The sequence below is a fragment of the Coregonus lavaretus genome (genome assembly GCF_964263955.1).
Source record: "Coregonus lavaretus genome assembly, contig: HAP1_SCAFFOLD_1270, whole genome shotgun sequence".
Taxonomy (NCBI): Eukaryota; Metazoa; Chordata; class Actinopteri; order Salmoniformes; family Salmonidae; genus Coregonus; species Coregonus lavaretus.
In genome coordinates, this window is record NW_028164593.1 from 117,687 (window position 1) to 135,621 (window position 17,935).

Sequence of the window (17,935 nt, forward strand, 5' to 3'; positions counted from 1 at the left end):
AATACTTATTCAGATTAACTATCATTTATAAAATACTCCTTCAGATCAAGTATAATTTATAAAATACTCATTCAGATTAAGTATCATTTATAAAATACTCCTTCAGATTAACTATCATTTATAAAATACTCCTTCAGATTGACTATAATCTATAAAATACTTATTCAGATTAACTATCATTTATAAAATACTCCTTCAGATTAAGTATCATTTATAAAATACTCCTTCAGATTAACTATCCTTTATAAAACACTCCTTCAGATTAACTATCATTTATAAAATACTCATTCAGATTAACTATCATTTATAAAATACTCCTTCAGATTAACTATAATTTATAAAATACTCCTTCAGATTAACTATAATTTATAAAATACTCCTTCAGATTAACTATCATTTATAAAATACTCCTTCAGATTAAGTATCATTTATAAAATATTCCTTCAGATTAAGTATCATTAATAAAATACTCCTTCAAATTAACTATCATTTATAAAATACTCCTTCAAATTAAGTATCATTTATAAAATACTCCTTCAGATTAACAATCATTTATAAAATACTCCTTCAGATTAAGTATCATTTATAAAATACTTATTCAGATTAACTATCATTTATAAAATACTCCCTCAGATCAAGTATAATTTATAAAATACTCATTCAGATTAAGTATCATTTATAAAATACTCCTTCAGATTAACTATCATTTATAAAATACTCCTTCAGATTGACTATAATCTATAAAATACTTATTCAGATTAACTATCATTTATAAAATACTTCATCAGATTAACTATCATTTATACAATTCTATAATTTCTACAAACTTTCATCCTGTTATATATTTTTATTTCTGGGCTTGATTGGTGAGGAACAAACCAAATGGGCACGGGTATCCCTGGCAGTGCCAGCAATAAAATAGCTGGCCCAGGGTCCCCTCTGATTGCAGATGAAAAACTGCCAGGCGCAAAGAGCAGAAGTACTTTTGCCACAGCGGCGCTAAAATTTATGTAATTTTCTCCCGTGAAATGCAGACAAAATATGTTATCAGCCTGGGGGCTAACACAGGTGCGGAGCACTGCGAGACTAATGATTCTCATCTCATCAGAGTGTCATGCCAAGTTAGAAGAGACCAACACAGAGGAAAAAATTAAAACCAGCCAACAATAAAAGACTCCATTACCACGATTCTGCTCGTTAAAATGAGGTGCTTTTTATTTTAATTAGCCCGGCATTGTCAACAACTGCTCATGCATAATTCAAATGTTGGTCGGTTTTGCTATTCTCAAATCTTTTGTGGTGGCCATTTTGCCCCTCGCTTGTTTTTTTCCCTATCTATCTACACCTACAGGTATGTTGTATTGTTGTGTCTGTGTGAGTCACCATCGAATGTCACTCAAAGTCTCATTGGGTTGAAGATTACCTAGATATGGGCATTCATTGAGGTATTTATGAAAAAGGGAGTGAAACATTGACTAACCCGATGGTACTCAGGTCAGAGACAGATGGCCATAAAAACTCTCTCTGGTCATTACACAAGGCCTTGTCATATCATCTGCCATGGGACTCATTTGCATAATTGACTCGCTTCTTAGAAGAATAGAGTGACACTCTCTACTTTTCGCCTGTGGCTCCTTGACCACTGCGACAGAAGGAGAGATAGACAGAGCGAGAGACAGATAGAGTGAGTGAGTGAGTGAGTGAGAGAAAGAGTGATTGAGAGTCGGGGAAAGTCAGAAACGACTGTCATGAAAGGCGGAGGTAGGTTAATGAACAGCAGTTAATCGGTGACAGTGGAGGCTGCTGAGGGGAGAACGGCTCATAATAATGGGTGGAACGGAGCAAATGGAATGGCATCAAACCATGTGTTTGATGTATTTGATACCATTCCACTAATTCTGCTCCAGCCTATTACCACGAGCCCGTCCTCCCCAATTAAGGTGCCACCAACCTCCTGTGATGGGTAAGGTGGGTAGAGAGGGTGTATGGATAGACAGAGAGAGAGAGGGCATTAATATTCCCTCATTCTCAGCCCCACTGGGCGGGACGAAGATTGATTTCAGTCTGAAGAAGACACGCCTTGTCATCTCCTTGTTTTGACTCTTCTGACCGAATTTGAGGGAAACAATGGTTGTCTCATCTGAGGGGGCTAAAGGAGAAATATTCCCTCTTTCTTTCTTTCTCTCTGTGCCTTTACATTACGCCTTCGGAAACCATCACTCCCACTCCCACTTCATCAAAAACCAAGAAGGGAAAAGAGACCAGAAGCAACCGTCACCACAACTAGTAGCTGTCCGAATGCATCTCTGTAGCCATCAGACTCTGAGGAACAAGAACACCTATTTCAGCTTGTGAGTAAACAGATATTGGTCGGGCTATAAGCCATGTCGTAACACCGGAAACCAGCGGGCACAAACGAACACAAAAAGCACCCCTGATGCAGCACACACACATTAGCGCACACACACACATTCACTGATTTAAGGCTGCAGTATCCACATCTCTTTATTTTCTCTTAAAGCACAGAGGGAAAACTCAGACACACAAGGTACAGTATTCTGCTATTACAGTCCTACAGTCTATTTAAGAGTGATGGACAAAGAATGATTTGATTATCTCTGTGTGACGACCACAGGAGATGTAATGATGTGAGCTTTAGAGGGACAAACACCCCCCCCCCCCCCCCCACCCATGTCGCACAGCTCCGTGAGTCAGCGCGCACACACACACACAACACACTGGTCATTCCGTTTCCATGGCGACTGCGCAAGCTGAGGGCAGAATCGACGTTGTTTAAGCAGCACGGATGCAGGAGGAATTCCAATGCTGGGAGGGTGGGTAAGACAGAATGGAAATATAAGCTCTTTCCTCTAATATACATTCCATATTGAGGGAAAACTTCATATTGGGTTAGGGTTGGGGAATATAGATTTCATTTGACTGACAATCGAGAGCTTGGGAATGACTATAAGGTTCTATCTGCAAAAAGATGATTCTGAGATAATTGCCATTAAAATTCCGAACCCTCATTGGTTTGAATGGTGTCAGCAATTTTGGTATCTTGTATTATCTTGAATTTAACATGAATTAGGGGTATTTAAAGTACTATATAGGTAGAGAAAATGTTATAGAACAAGGCTATGTCAAATGCAGCTAGAACCTTATAGTCCCAAGCTCTCGAAATGTCAGACGTTTCGATTTTCAAAAACAGAAAGACAAAAATATTAGCAACAAAAAAGGTAATTGTTAAGGTTTATATTTTATAAATGGCATGTAGGCTAATGCAGGTATAGGAGCTAATTTAGCATTTAGAGTGAGGTCAAGGCTTTCTAAATATCCGCTTGATTGTTGTTTCTCTGAAACATTCAAGTTAAAATGCTAACTGAGAGCGGGGAGTCATAAGTAGTACTATGTGGGGACTGGGGAGTGCATGTCCAAAGAAAAAACATAGTTTTTTGTGCCGCTGTTAGTCCAACCCATGTAACCCATTGTGTAATTTAGCGTGTTAGCTGTATGGAAAGTTAATGGTTGTCAACAAAGAAAGATGATAATGAAAATGGAAACTGTACCTTAAGCATTAATTTCCCATTTGTAGTTTTAATCCCCATTTGGCCCGTCCCAAAATCTTACTTTACCTCAAGCCCAATGCCCATGGAATGCACAGAGAGTGTGATTTCACCATTTTAACAATGTTTTTATTTAAATAAAATTGGATTTAGTTGCAAAAAACGGTGAACAGAATTTCTCCCAGGGTACAATATTTTTGCTAACAAAGAAATGGATAAAACAAAAACAGAAGCAAAATGTAAATGTCTCGTCAAAATGGGGATAACTGCAGCTTTAAATACAGTTGAACACAAGCAACATGGAACACTGAACTGCAATGCCTCCTGGGTACTCTACTGTAGCAAACATTATGACGCTCACTTGAAGCATGACAATAACAGTACTACCTCCTGTATTCAAATGCGTGTGTGTGTGTGTGTGTGTGTGTAATTTGATTGTTAGAGCATTTTGAAGGTGAATGCAGGCATCACTAACAAGGACAACTGAGTGGCTCAGTTACACACAGAAAATGAATGTGCTCCATTTGAGTACAAATCACACACAGGAAATGTTGCAATCAGAACAAACACATGATGAGTAAAACAAAAAATACAACAACAGCAAACATAGTTTGTTATTCACATATGTACAACTTGCATATTACTACGATTGTCTCCAAATCATTATACGAACAAAGCAATCTTGGTTTTTTTGGTATACTCTCCAACGGATACTACTGCAAAACGCAATCAACCTCGGTCTCCTGTTTTTTTTTCAGAGCCTCTCGTTTCACAGTGGATGTGACATTATTCACAGCTTGCCGGGGCCTCGAGTCCATTACTCATAAAGGTGCCATACCACGCTCCTTATGAGCATGAATTTAATGACCCCACATATGTACGTTAAATAAAGCAAGGCACTCTCTGTGTACAGGCGAGCGGGGACGGAATTACCTGCCATTAATCTGTACAAACAATTGACTTAAGCCCCAGTAAATGAAGAGTCCTTTTTCAATAGCCTAACAGGATGTGCAGCGGCAGGCTTCAAAATAACACAAGGTGTCTGAAAGGACCTTCCCTTGTCGTTAAGTGTGCTTTTTTTGTAATGTCTTCTTTCCCTCCCTTCCCCCTCTCCCTTCTTTCCCCTTGGCTATCTACCCTTTGCTGAAAGGTTTTAATTATTTTGAAGTGAAAACATAAAAAAAGTGCAGTTAGGCCCAGCTGGTACTCTCAAGTGGTAGCCAACAGACAATAAAAGTGTCTGAGGAATTCACCAGCACTTTGTCACACTCAAATGAACAAACTCAGTGTGAAGGGAAATAGAATCCTGCCATAAAGAGGGACTTTAAAACCAATTTATTTCTCTAAACACATTCAAATATACGGAATGACTCTGTGTGGGGCAGTGTAAGTGCCCAACCAAAGATATGCAAAGTAAAAACAACACAAAAACATAAGCTCCTTCATTTAAACCCCCCGAAAAGGTGAGATACAATTAAGTACAAAATATGATATTTCCTTCTTAGCGTGAAAGTGTAGTGAGTCCATTTTAAGGTGAAGATAAAAATTAAATGACAAAAATAAACATAACGAAAAATATAAATAAAAACGAGAGATGAAAAGGCAAGCCTGCCCTGATTTGGGAAAGGTAGTGGCGTGATCGCGGTGAGAGAATGAGTGATCAGTGCAGCTTTGGTAGCAGATCTCTGTGATTCAGTCCCATGTCTACCAAACCTCGTCGCTCCACATAATGTTCCTGTTGTACCCTGCTGTGTTTACGAAGTAGTCGCCTACCTGTTTGTTGCTGTATTTTGGCGGGTTTGCCTTGTAGCTGTAATCCGAATATTGATCGGAGCCTGTAGAGTTGTTGTCACCCGTGCCCACAAAGGTGTTGGTGGCGGGCAGGTCCTGAACGGCTTGGTGCTTCTTGGAGGCAGAGGGCGACTGGGGCTGCAGCTGGATGGAGGGCAGGGGGGAGTTGGAGCGGTAGTGTCTGCCCAGGTCGGGGCTGCCCGGGGGGTAGTTGAGGGGCAGGTGGATCCGGGGACTGTCATTGACACTATCGTTTATGAGGTTGAAGTTGAGGCCCTTCTGGAGGCTTGCCTCTTCTTCCTCCTCCAGTGGCTTGGCGGGCTTGGGCGCCTTGCCCTTCTTGCTCTTTTTGCCCTTGCCGTTCTTCGGCCCTGCTTTAGGGGCGTACAGGTCCTTGCTCTCCTTCTTGCCTGCCTGGTAGCCGCTCTTGGTGTCCTTCTGCATGCGATGGCGGATCACCACCACCACCACAATGACCAGGATGACTCCGGCGATGCCCGCTAGGCTGCCGTACAGGATGTTGCTGCGCTGGGCCAGCGCGTAGTTGGGGTCCCCGGCAATGTCTCTGTCCAGAGGAGTGTAGAGGCTGTGACCCACCAGAGACTCGATCAGGGTGATGTTGCCCATGGTCTCGTTGACGAAGATGTGGACCAGGGCGGTGGTGTGACGTTGTGGCTTGCCTTTGTCGCTCACCTTCACCACCAAACGGTGGAGCCCGTTGTGCTTGCGGGTGAACTCCTGGGCCAGGGTGATCTCCCCATTGTTGGGTGAGATGTGGAACAGTCCGTAGGGGTTCCCGCCGGTGATGCTGAAGACCAGCTCGGCGTTGGGTCCCGTGTCAATGTCTTCGGCCTCCACCACTTCCACGCGTGTCTCGGGGGTCGTGAGAGGTGGGAGGTACTTGTAGGAGGAGTTAGAGGGCTTGGTGACATAGGGGGAGTTATCGTTCTCGTCCAAGACGTTGATGGTCACACCCACGTAGGAGGACCTGGGAGGGTCACCGGCGTCCACAGCCTTGAGGCGGAAAGTGTATGTGCTCTCCTTCTCGCGATCAAAGGAGATGCTGGAGAGGATAGTGCCTGTGCCGTTCTGGATGACAAACTTGCCATTGTCGGGCTCCACCGAGAGCCGCACCCTGGCGTTCTCGCCCTTATCTGCGTCGATGACCGTCACCATGCCGACAGGGCTGAGCGGAGGCATGTTCTCCAAGACGGAGAAGCTGTAGCCGCTCAACATGAACTTGGGGTCGTTGTCGTTACGGTCCAGCACCTTGACCACCACCGTGGCCGTCCCCCTCAGGCTAGGCGAGCCCTTATCGGCTGCCGCCACATGGAACTCGTAGTGCTCTCTGTGCTCACGGTCCAGCGTGTTCATCACGCGCACCTCTCCCGTTTTGGGGTCGATCTCAAAGAGCCCCTTAGTGGTCGAGTCCATGATGATGCTGTAGGTCAGCTCTGCGTTGGAGCCACTGTCCGCGTCCGTGGCCACCACATCCAGCACCTTATCACCTGGCTGGTTCTCCTCTGCAAAGTCCACCTCGAACAGGGTGGGGGAAAAGACCGGCGCATTGTCATTCATGTCGGTGACTTGCACCTTCAGGGAGTTGGTGCTGGACAGTGCAGGGTTACCTGAGTCCACTGCTACTATTTCAATCCTGTAGTCCTTGATGCGCTCGTAGTCTAGCAGGGTCGTGGTCTGCAGGAAGTATTTCCTCTTGCGGTCGTTGGCTGACTCGCTGGCGGGCCGCAGCTGGAAGGGTACGTCCCCGGCCACCACGCAGGTGACCACGGCGTTCTCCCCTTCATCACGGTCCGACACCTGCACCAGGGCCACGGGCGTGCCGATGGGCATGTCCTCTGAGATGTTGGCCACACCGTCGTGGTGGGTGACCAGGCCAATGCCACGGATCTCGATGGCGGGTGCATTGTCATTCTGGTCCTTGACGTTGATGGTCACCAGGACTTTGGAGCTCTTGGAGTTGGGGCTGCGGTCCTTGGCCACCACAAAGAACTTGAGGAAGCTCTCCTCCTCACGGTCCACCAGCCCCTTGACGTAGATGATCCCTGTGGAGCGGTCGATGCGCAGCAACCTCTGGACGGCATCGGAGGCCTGGTGCAGGCTGTAGTCGATCTCCCCGTTGGTACCCATGTCAGCATCGTTGGCTTTCACCTGGACACACGCACACACACAGAAAAAACATAAAATATTAGCCTTTAGCTTCTGCAACCTACCATTTTCAAAACCCAGAAACAATTGTAAATTCCCTGCTAGATTGTATCAAAGCCTTGATTCTCCCCATAGCTCAAGTTCATGCTCTGTGTCATTCATAATGGACTATCAAAACTAAGCATGCGCAGCCCCACATAAACATCTAGTGATTGTCACATGGGTCATTGGCAGCTAATGGGGAAATGACTGAGCATGTTAATGTTCCTCCTATTATCAAAAGGCCCTTGTTCCTACAGGGGCCATTAGGAGGAGATAGAGTGACAGGGATTGGTGGCAACGGATTGACTTGGCCCTGCCTCTGTAATCCTTGCCAAAACAAGAAACTTCCCATAAGAAACTGAGAACAGCCTTGCATTAGAAACGTTAACACATTAGGAAACAAGCCATCTCCGTAATCTACACATAGGGGAATGTCAACTCAGTGAGTTTGGTAATAAGGATCCTAATATATTTTATCCCATTATAGGCCCATGATTACACAGTTTAAATAGAGGTGTCTGTGAGTTGATCTGGTGTAAATGGACTGGGCAAATAAGCGAGGTATCATTTAGAATCGAAGTAAACCAACGAATCTCTTTAACTGTCGGACCCAACCTTACAGTGTCACTCTGACACCTTACCACCTGACACACCGAGATCCACTTGTCATCTTTCTAACATTACTCATCCTTAAACACACGTGGTAAAGCACTGTATGACTTACCCCACAGGATAGTCAAATAGAATGACCCAGCCCTCCCATTACTGAGCCATGCATGACTTAATGTGACTCAGACATCAGATTATCCATGGGGTTTATTGGTATAATGCTCTATGTGACTCATTCCATTTTATCTTCCACAGAAACCTCAGAATGCATTTCACTTAACAGGCATTTGGAGAGCATTCCTTTGAGGAAGCAGAAATGCTTGATTGACACGTCTGACCCGTTTAAGTCATCAAATTAGACCATTTTTCCGCCCTTGCCGTTCATTTGCTACTGCTCCCTTAGCAGGATCATGAAGGGAGAAAACACTCTTGACACGCTCTTTGAAAACATCTTGAACGCATGGACTAATTGTTGACTGAGAGATTAACAGTATTTATACACATTTTATGCCTGGACACTTCGTCTCAAATTGCTCCTGGAACCCGGACAACTGTAGTGCTCGCCTTATCGGCTGTGTTGCACTGCAATCCAATATGCCATTCTCAGAACCTGTCAATAATTCACTAGTGTTTTGTAAAACCGGTGGTTAAAGCGACAGACGGAAGAGGAAGAAAAATCAATTCGCTGAGGAGAATATAATTTGGTTCCATCGTTTCCTCTACCTTAACCCTGTTGTTTTGTATCGGTGCCCAGGCCCCATGGGAAATAGGGGGCCTAATGTAATGAGGGTGCTTGTCAAGTGGAGTTTGAGGGCTCTTGGGATGTTAGTGTTAGCTAGTTCACCAGTTCCTCTCACAGTCTCTCCACCAGATATAATTAGTGAAGTATAAATATGGTGTGGGGAGTCGAATAGCTGAACCAAAAAGTCTGAGTTTAAAGGCTATTTTCTTTCAAATAAGTTACTCTAAGTGAATCTACTTCATTGCGCTTTTGACTGAAACAAATGGCCCCAGAGCATGACATGGCAGTTATATTCATGTGTGAGAGGTAGAGAGATATAAACTTTGTGACTGAGTCAATGAGTGGCTTGCGAAAGTATTCACCCCCCTTGGCATTTTTCCTATTTTGTTCCCTTACAACCTGGAATTAAAATTGATTTTGGGGGGGTTTGTATCATTTGATTTACACAACATGACTACCACTTTGAAGATGCTAAATATTTTTTATTGTGAAACTAACAAGAAATAAGACAAAAAAACTGAAAACTTGAGCGTGCATAACTATTCACCCCCCCAAAGTCAATAGTTTGTAGAGCCACCTTTTGCAGCAATTACAGCTGCAAGTCTCTTGGGGTATGTCTCTATAAGCTTGGCACATCTAGCCACTGGGATTTTTGCCCGTTCTTCAAGGCAAAACTGCTCCAGCTACTTCAAGTTGGATTGGTTCCGCTGGTGTACAGCAATCTTTAAGTCATACCACAGATTCTCAATTGGATTGAGGTCTGGGCTTTGACTAGGCCATTCCAAGACATTTAAATGTTTCCCCTTAAACCACTCGAGTGTTGCTTTAGCAGTATGCTTAGGGTCATTGTTCTGCTGGAAGGTGAACCTCCGCCCCAGTCTCAAATCTCTCGAAGACTGAAACAGGTTTCCCTATGGACAGATACTCCAATCTCCGCTGTGGAGCTTTGCAGTTCTTTCAAGGTTATCTTTGGTCTCTCTGTTGCCTCTCTGATTAATGCCCCCCTTGCCTGGTCTGTGAGTTTTGGTGGGCGGCCCTCTCTTGGCAGGTTTGTTGTGGTGCCATATTCTTTCCATTTTTTAATCATGGATTTAATGGTGCTCCGTGGGATGTTCAAAGTGTCTGATATTTTTTTATAACCCAACCCTGATCTGTACTTCTCCACAACTTTGTCCCTGACCTGTTTGGAGAGCTCCTTGGTCTTCATGGTGCCGCTTGCTTGGTGGTGCCCCTTGCTTAGTGGTGTTGCAGACTCTGGGGCCTTTCAGAACAGGTGTATATATACTGAGATCATGTGACAGATCATGTGACACTTAGATTGCACACAGGTGGACTTTATTTAATTAATTATGTGACTTCTGAAGGTAATTGGTTGCACCAGATCTTATTTAGGGTCTTCATAGCAAAGTGGGAGAATACACATGCACCCACCACTTTTCTGTTATTTATTTTGTAGAATGTTTTGAAACAAGTTATGTTTTTAATTTCACTTCACCAATTTGGACTATTTTGTGTATGTCCATTACATTAAATCCAAATAAAAATCCATTTAAATTACAGGTTGTAATGCAACAAAATAGGAAAAACGCCAAGGGGGATGAATACTTTTGCAAGGCACTCTATGTCTATCTAACTGTAAGTCACTCTGGATAAAAGTGTCTACTAAATTACTAAAATGAAAAAAGATATATATTTAAATAAATGTACAGTATATACAGTAGGGAGAACAAGTATTTGATACACTGCCGATTTTGCAGGTTTTCCTACATACAAAGCATGTAGAGGTCTGTAATTTTTATCATAGGTACACTTCAACTGTGAGAGACGGAATCTAAAACAAAAATCCAGAAAATCACATTGTATGATTTTTAAGTAATTAAATTGCATTTTATTGCATGACATAAGTATTTGATCACCTACCAACCAGTAAGAATTCCGGCTCTCACAGACCTGTTAATTTTTCTTTAAGAAGCCCTCCTGTTCTCTACTCATTAACTGTATTAACTTCACCTGCTTGAACTCGTTACCTGTATAAAAGACACCTGTCCACACACTCAATCAACCAGACTCCAACCTCTCCACTATGGCCAAGACCAGAGAGCTGTGTAAGGACATCAGGGATAAAATTGTAGACCTGCACAAGGCTGGGATGGGCTACAGGACAATAGGCAAGCAGCTTGGTGAGAAGGCAACAACTGTTGGCGCAATTATTAGAAAATGGAAGAAGTTCAAGATGACGGTCAATCACCCTCGGTCTGGGGCTCCATGCAAGATCTCACCTCGTGGGGCATCAGTGATCATGAGGAAGGTGAGGGATCAGCCCAGAACTACATGGCAGGACCTGGTCAATGACCTGAAGAGAGCTGGGACCACAGTCTCAAAGAAAACCATTAGTAGCACACTACGCCGTCAAGGATTTAAAATCCTGCAGCGCACGCAAGGTCCCCCTGCTCAAGCCAGCGTATGTCCAGGCCCGTCTGCTGTTTGCCAATGACCATCTGGATGATCCAGAGGAGGAATGGGAGAAGGTCATGTGGTCTGATGAGACATAAATAGAGCTTTTTGGTCTAAACTCCACTCGCCGTGTTTGGAGGAAGAAGAAGGATGAGTACAACCCCAAGAACACCATCCCAACCGTGCAGCATGGAGGTGGAAACATCATTCTTTGGGGATGCTTTTCTGCAAAGGGGACAGGACGACTGCACCGTATTGAGGGGAGGATGGATGGGGCCATGTATCACGAGATCTTGGCCAACAACCTCCTTCCCTCAGTAAGAGCATTGAAGATGGGTCGTGGCTGGGTCTTCCAGCATGACAACGACCCGAAACACACAGCCAGGGCACCTAAGGAGTGGCTCCGTAAGAAGCATCTCAAGGTCCTGGAGTGGCCTAGCCAGTCTCCAGACCTGATCCCAATAGAAAATCTTTGGAGGGAGCTGAAAGTCCGTATTGCCCAGCGACAGCCCCGAAACCTGAAGGATCTTGAGAAGGTCTGTATGGAGGAGTGGGCCAAAATCCCTGCTGCAGTGTGTGCAAACCTGGTCAAGTCCTACAGGAAACGTATGATCTCTGTAATTGCAAACAAAGGTTTCTGTACCAAATATTAAGTTCTGCTTTTCTGATGTATCAAATACTTATGTCATGCAATAAAATGCAAATTAATTACTTAAAAATCATACAATGTGATTTTCTGGATTTTTGTTTTAGATTCCGTCTCTCACAGTTGAAGTGTACCTATGATAAAAATGACAGACCTCTACATGCTTTGTAAGTAGGAAAAACTGCAAAATCGGCAGTGTATCAAATACTTGTTCTCCCCACTGTAGTCTCTGTGTATGTAATGTAGGTATCTCTGTGTATGTACTGTAGGTATCTCTGTGTATGTACTGTAGGTATATCTGTGTATGTACTGTAGGTATATCTGTGTATGTACTGTAGGTATATCTGTGTATGTACACTAGGTATCTCTGTGTATGTACTGTATGTATCTCTGTGTATGTACTGTAGGTATCTCTGTGTATGTACTGTAGGTATCTCTGTGTATGTACTGTAGGTATCTCTGTGTATGTACTGTAGGTATCTCTGTGTATGTACTGTAGGCATCTCTGTGTATGTACTGTAGGTATCTCTGTGTATGTACTGTAGGTATCTCTGTGTATGTACTGTAGGTATCTATGTGTATGTACTGTAGGTATCTCTGTGTATGTACTGTAGGTATCTCTGTGTATGTACTGTAGGTATCTCTGTGTATGTACTGTAGGTATCCCTGTGTGTCTAGTACCTGCAGGACTGAATGTCCCATAGGGCTGTTCTCGGCCAGCTCAGCCTCATAGTGGCTCCTCTCGAACTTGGGTGCATTGTCGTTCTGGTCGGTGACGGTCACCCTCAGCAGGGCGCTGCTGGCGCGCGGCGGTGTGCCCCCGTCCACCACACGGATGTTGAGATCATACGAGTCTTTCTGCTCGCGGTCCAGGTTGCCCATAACGATGAGCTGCGGCTGCTTCTCGTCTGTGTCCTCGGCCACCTGCAGGCTGAAGAGCTGGTCGGCGTCGATCCCGGCACTAAGCGAGTACTCGGCCACGCCGTTGTGGCCCGAGTCCTTGTCGCTGGCCATGGGGATGGAGAAGAGTGCCCCGATGTGCGTGTTCTCTGGGATGGACAGCATGAGGATGGGTGAGGTGAACTGGGGTGTGTTGTCGTTGACGTCCTGCACCTCGATGCGGCCCTCGATCAGCCGCGGTCCCTGGCCCTGCTTCAGGTCCGTGATGGACACCTCGAACTCCAGGAAGCACTTGTCGCCCTCAAACAGGTTACGGCAGTCCCGCAGTGTCTCACGGTCGATGGGGACCTCTGTGGTGTAGATGTCTCCAGTCTTGCCGTCCACGCGCAGGTAAGGGGTGCCCACCTCCAGCTTGTACAGGTGGCCCGAGTCGGGCAGGCCCTCATCCGATGCCAGGCTGCCGATCAACGTGTTGGGCGGCTGCTCCTCGAGCATCCGGTAGAGAATGTCAGTGGGAGCGGCGCCACAGCAAACCAGAAGCATGGCGGCCAACACCAGCGTGGCATCCCACCTCAGCGCCATCACTCTGCTCGACTGGCACAGCATCGGTCTGTAAGAAAAACAAAGACAAAGACAAACAAACATGATTAGAAATGGCCTCATCTTCTAGAAAGGTCTGAACAACTTTTAAAGACACTTGGGTAACTCTTCGGGATTTATGACAGGTCTCGTTTTAATTTATTGCAAACTTCTTCACACGAGACACTAAATGTGTCTGAAACAATTACTTGTGTGTGACCTCTGTTTCGTGAGAGTTCGAGCCATGTCCAATCCATAACACGGACTCAACCTTGTATCTCTCCCAGGTACTTCAATGACATATGCAGCAGTAGACTAAGGGGAAGGATAAGAACCATTTTACTGCCACTGTTGCCTACCTCCTCCTGCTAATTCTGGACTTTGACAACATTAGGTGTCCTTCAGCTATTCCAAGGGTACCAAAAATTGCGTACAGCTCACTAATTTGGACTTCCTTTGAAACTGAATATGCCACTAAAAGGCAGCAACTAGCAAACTCATATGTGGTGCCAAATCCCAGGGGTTTTGTTTTCAGCGCCGATTATATCACAACCAAAAGCAACCCAATCAAGGCCTAATTGAACACACGGTAATTTACACACAAAGCAACTCTCCTTTTGATTCTTAACCTCTTCCCTCCTTTATTAATTACCTCTCTGTTTCAGCACACAGCTTTGATCCCCATTTCCCCACTTCCCTGTTCTCCCCTGGCTCTAATTCACTTCACTGTATATTTTCTCTGCGTGTGGAGAGTCTCATGCTCGCTGCAACCGGGGCAAGGAGACAGGTCTGCGGGGGTTAATCTGTGGAGTTTCTCACGTCCTTGTTTTTGAAAGGATGTCTTCTAATCATCCCCACGTCCCAGTCCCCCTGTCCCCCCGTCCCTCTCCCCAGATGCTCTGTATAAAGAAATGAGGAATGACTGATTTGCCTTCTCTTCCTCCTCATCCTCCTCCTCTTCGTAAATACATGTGTGTGTGTTGTGCTAGTGTGAGTACACCATTGCAAAGATAAGAGAGGAGGAAAATAAACCTTCATTTCCTGGAAGTCTGTGGTCCCCTGGTGTATAAGGGGCTCTTTAATGAGGCAAAATAATAATAATAATAAGAGAGAGAGAGAGAGAGAGAGAGAGAGAGAGAGAGAGAGAGAGAGAGAGAGAGAGAGAGAGAAACACACACATCAGTAGGGAGCAGTTGTTTGTTCCGTGTGACGCCGATTGAGATGAGAAATATTACACACCAGGCCTAAACACACGTCCACAACACACACACACTCACTTTTTCCCACACACACCACACACACAATAAATGACATATAGGCTTCTCAAGCATATACCAACAGAACGCTCCTCATACCCAGGCAGGAGAGATGTACTAATGAGGCTGGTGAGGAACAGGGGCTGCACTATGATTGAGGGTGAGCAAGTGGGAGAGAGACTCATTTTTGTAGTCTAAATCTGGGTCTGCAAATGACAGCTCCTCTTTCCCCTGATGACACTCACACAGTCAGAATTATAAAGTGTGTGTTCAGTTTGTGTGTGTAAGTGTTTTTCTGTATGGTAGAGCGTGTGTTTTTGTGTGTGGTAGAGCGTGGAGGGCTTTTCAGAGGTGCAAAATACCTCACCCCCGGCCTCAGGATTACCTCTCCACTTCTCAGCAGGTCAGGTATTTCACAACTCTGAAGAGGCCAGGGAGAACAGGCTGCATTGAATTCTGTACCGCTGGTGGGGAAAAACACAGACGTCCACTAAAAACCCATCCAACCAACTGACCACATCATGGACCTGTTTATTGAAAACCTAGAGAGGCCATAGTTGGTGATAGAGACCAAACTCTATCACCAAAAATGTATCATCACGCCACTGTCACAGATGTGTGTACATACACATGTAGTAGATATGAAATGATAAGCGTGTGAGGGTGTGTGTATTGTTGTGTATTGTTAGATATTACTGCACTGTTGGAGCTAGGAACACAAGCATTTTGCTTCACCCGCAATAACATCTACTAAATACGTGTATGAGACCAATGAAATGTGATTTGACTGGTTTCATTATGATGGATGGTGCTAAAGGGGCAGTGAGAGACTCGGGTTGAGTTCCAAATGGCACCCTATTCCTTATATAGTGGTATGGGCACTGGTGGGTACTGGTCAAAATAAGTGTACTACATAGGGAATAGGGTGCCATTTGGAATGCAGACTCTGTGCTACTGGCCGGGGGGCCTTGGAAATGGTCTCTGGAGAAGCCATGCACCAGCCACAGGAAGATCCCCACTTGTTCATCACAGCCTTCCCCACACCTCTGGACTCTCACTGGAACAGTCTCACTCGTCTGTGAATGTGTGTGTGTGTGCGTGACGAGAATGTGTGTCAGAGAGCAGAGTCAGGGAGCCGTTGAGGCTCGAGCACAGAGGAGAAGTGAGGAGCAACATCGCTAGTGTGTGCTCTGAGAGAGAGAGAGAGAGAGAGAGAGAGAGAGAGAGAGAGAGAGAGAGAGAGAGAGAGAGAGAGAGAGAGAGAGAGAGAGAGAGAGGGTAGGTTCCTGTGTGTGTGTGTGCGTGAGTGAGTGACTGGTCAAACTGAGTGGCCTGGCAGAGAGGTGGACATTGTGATGGAAATGAAACACCCCGGTGGCTCTGAGTGGCAGGGCCCCTTAACGACTCCAACGTTTACAAGACACTCGAAACTTAAGAAAGTCACATCTACATCTAGCACCTGGCATTGCCTTAATCTCCCCCCTTACCCCTTACCCACTACCCCTTTCAGCCTTCCTGGAGAGGGGAGAGGGGCACTCCGACCAGTGTCCAGACATGCAAGCACAGACAATAGCGCATATATTTTAATGACAATGGGCCGTCAACACAGCTTTCTCCCGTGCATTATCTGTCAACATTAGCAGTCCAGGATTTAGCGGACAGTGGGTCCGATTTATGGCGGCGCCGCTTTTTGGCTACTAAATCAACATGGGCGGCCTCTCATCAGCAGTGCTGGAGAGATGTGTGTGTGAGCAATGCGTGAGAATTCGAAATAGAACACGCGAGCGAGAGAGAGCGAGAGAGAGGGCGCTCTGCTGTCGTAGAATACCTTGGAAACTAGAAGCTTCCTCGTTCCTTCTCACCACACCCACTTGTTTCTATCAACTTTAAATATTATTTAAACCAACAGATTTCAGAATAAAAAAGCATTGACTTGTGCACTGTGTATTGTACTGCGTGAGACAGGCTGTTTGCTTTATGCTCCACAGCCATTACTGCTTTCATATTTCTCTGTCTGTTCCTGCCACCCACACATGCCCTACACCTGTGATGCTGTGTCCTCTGCTAGAATCCTTGCTGCACGCTAAATCCTGCTCACAAAGACCCATTACAAATCCCCTCATTGTACATCTCTCTCTCCCTCTCTCCATACACTCTTTCTCCCTCCCTCCCCTCTTCGCTACTCCTCTCTAGCTCTCACTTTCACCTTCTCCCTCCTGTACTCCCTCTCTCTCTGTGTCTCCAACTCTCTCTCTCCTCCAGTTTCCTTCGCTCTCCTCCCTCCCTCCACTCATCTTTCCCTCTCCCTCTTTTCTCTGGGTGAGCATTGTGCTTCCACACTGAGGGGGGTTAACAGATTTAACAGGCTAATTGCTATTCTGAGGCCTCCCCGCTGACACTGCGCACAACCGTTGTATTAAGTTTTAACTCAAACCCGTGGCTAGGAATTCATCATCCTAACCCCCCAGCAACCTTCCCTCAACCAGCCAGCTAGCTACCAGACCTGGGTGAAAATACTATTTGAAATAATTTCAAATAGACCTAATTTATCTGCTTGATTGAGCTTGTCTGGCTTAATGGACCAATAGAATAGTTCCAAAAACGTTAACCCCCCTTACATCTAAAACTCCAGAGCAAACAGTCAATGTATTTGAAAGATTTCAAATAGTATTTGAACCCAGGTCTGCTAACTACACTACGGTATACTCCACAACAAGCCAAAGTACCACTAAGCTCTGCCAACTACAGTCAAGCCTCAATAAAAGCATGGCCAAGTGATTGTTCAGGAAAGGGGGTAGCGACACAAAAGCACTTGCGTAAGAAACAGCGATACAAACACAGCAAGTTAGCCAAGTAATTTACCATGGCGATGCCACTGCATCATGGTAACGAGAAGCTGTTCACACACTTCACTCAAGCCCTCATTGGAATGTGCATGAGGCTGAATAATTCAAGAATCTAATTACACAGTGGCATTTATGGAGGTTAAGAAGTGCCATAGTTCCAGACGTGCTGGAGGAATGATTGACTCTATGAGAGCACCGGCCGATGGCATCTGCCCCTCCCTGGTTAATGTGTAACCTCACTGTGCAGGGCCAGGTGCGCCGAATACGTCACAAGGCCTTTTACTGCACTACACAAGACTCACCAACTCCTCATAAGATCTCAAGGCAAACAAATGAAA

At 45.2% G+C, this 17,935-nt stretch overlaps 1 protein-coding gene across 1 annotated transcript; it reads right to left on the reverse strand.

Annotated features, from left to right (window-relative positions):
- Positions 1–2,487: 2,487 nt before the first annotated feature.
- On the reverse strand, positions 2,488–13,526 carry LOC311116871 (protocadherin-1-like). The gene is made up of 2 exons (XM_084191898.1): positions 12,698–13,526; positions 2,488–7,526 (listed from the first exon to the last, which is right to left on the reverse strand). Exons 1-2 carry the CDS (start codon positions 13,520–13,522, stop codon positions 5,271–5,273), a joined length of 3,081 nt encoding a protein of 1,026 aa, XP_084048024.1. The 5' UTR covers positions 13,523–13,526; the 3' UTR covers positions 2,488–5,270.
- Positions 13,527–17,935: the final 4,409 nt, after the last annotated feature.

Coding starts and splice junctions, on each gene's coding strand:
- LOC311116871 (XM_084191898.1), bottom strand. CDS start 13,522: ATGCTGTGCCAGTCGAGCAGAGTGATGGCGCTGAGGTGGGATGCCACG. Junction 7,527..12,697: donor TGGGACATTCAGTCCTGCAG/GTACTAGACACA, acceptor GCGTGTGTCCAG/GTGAAAGCCAACGATGCTGA.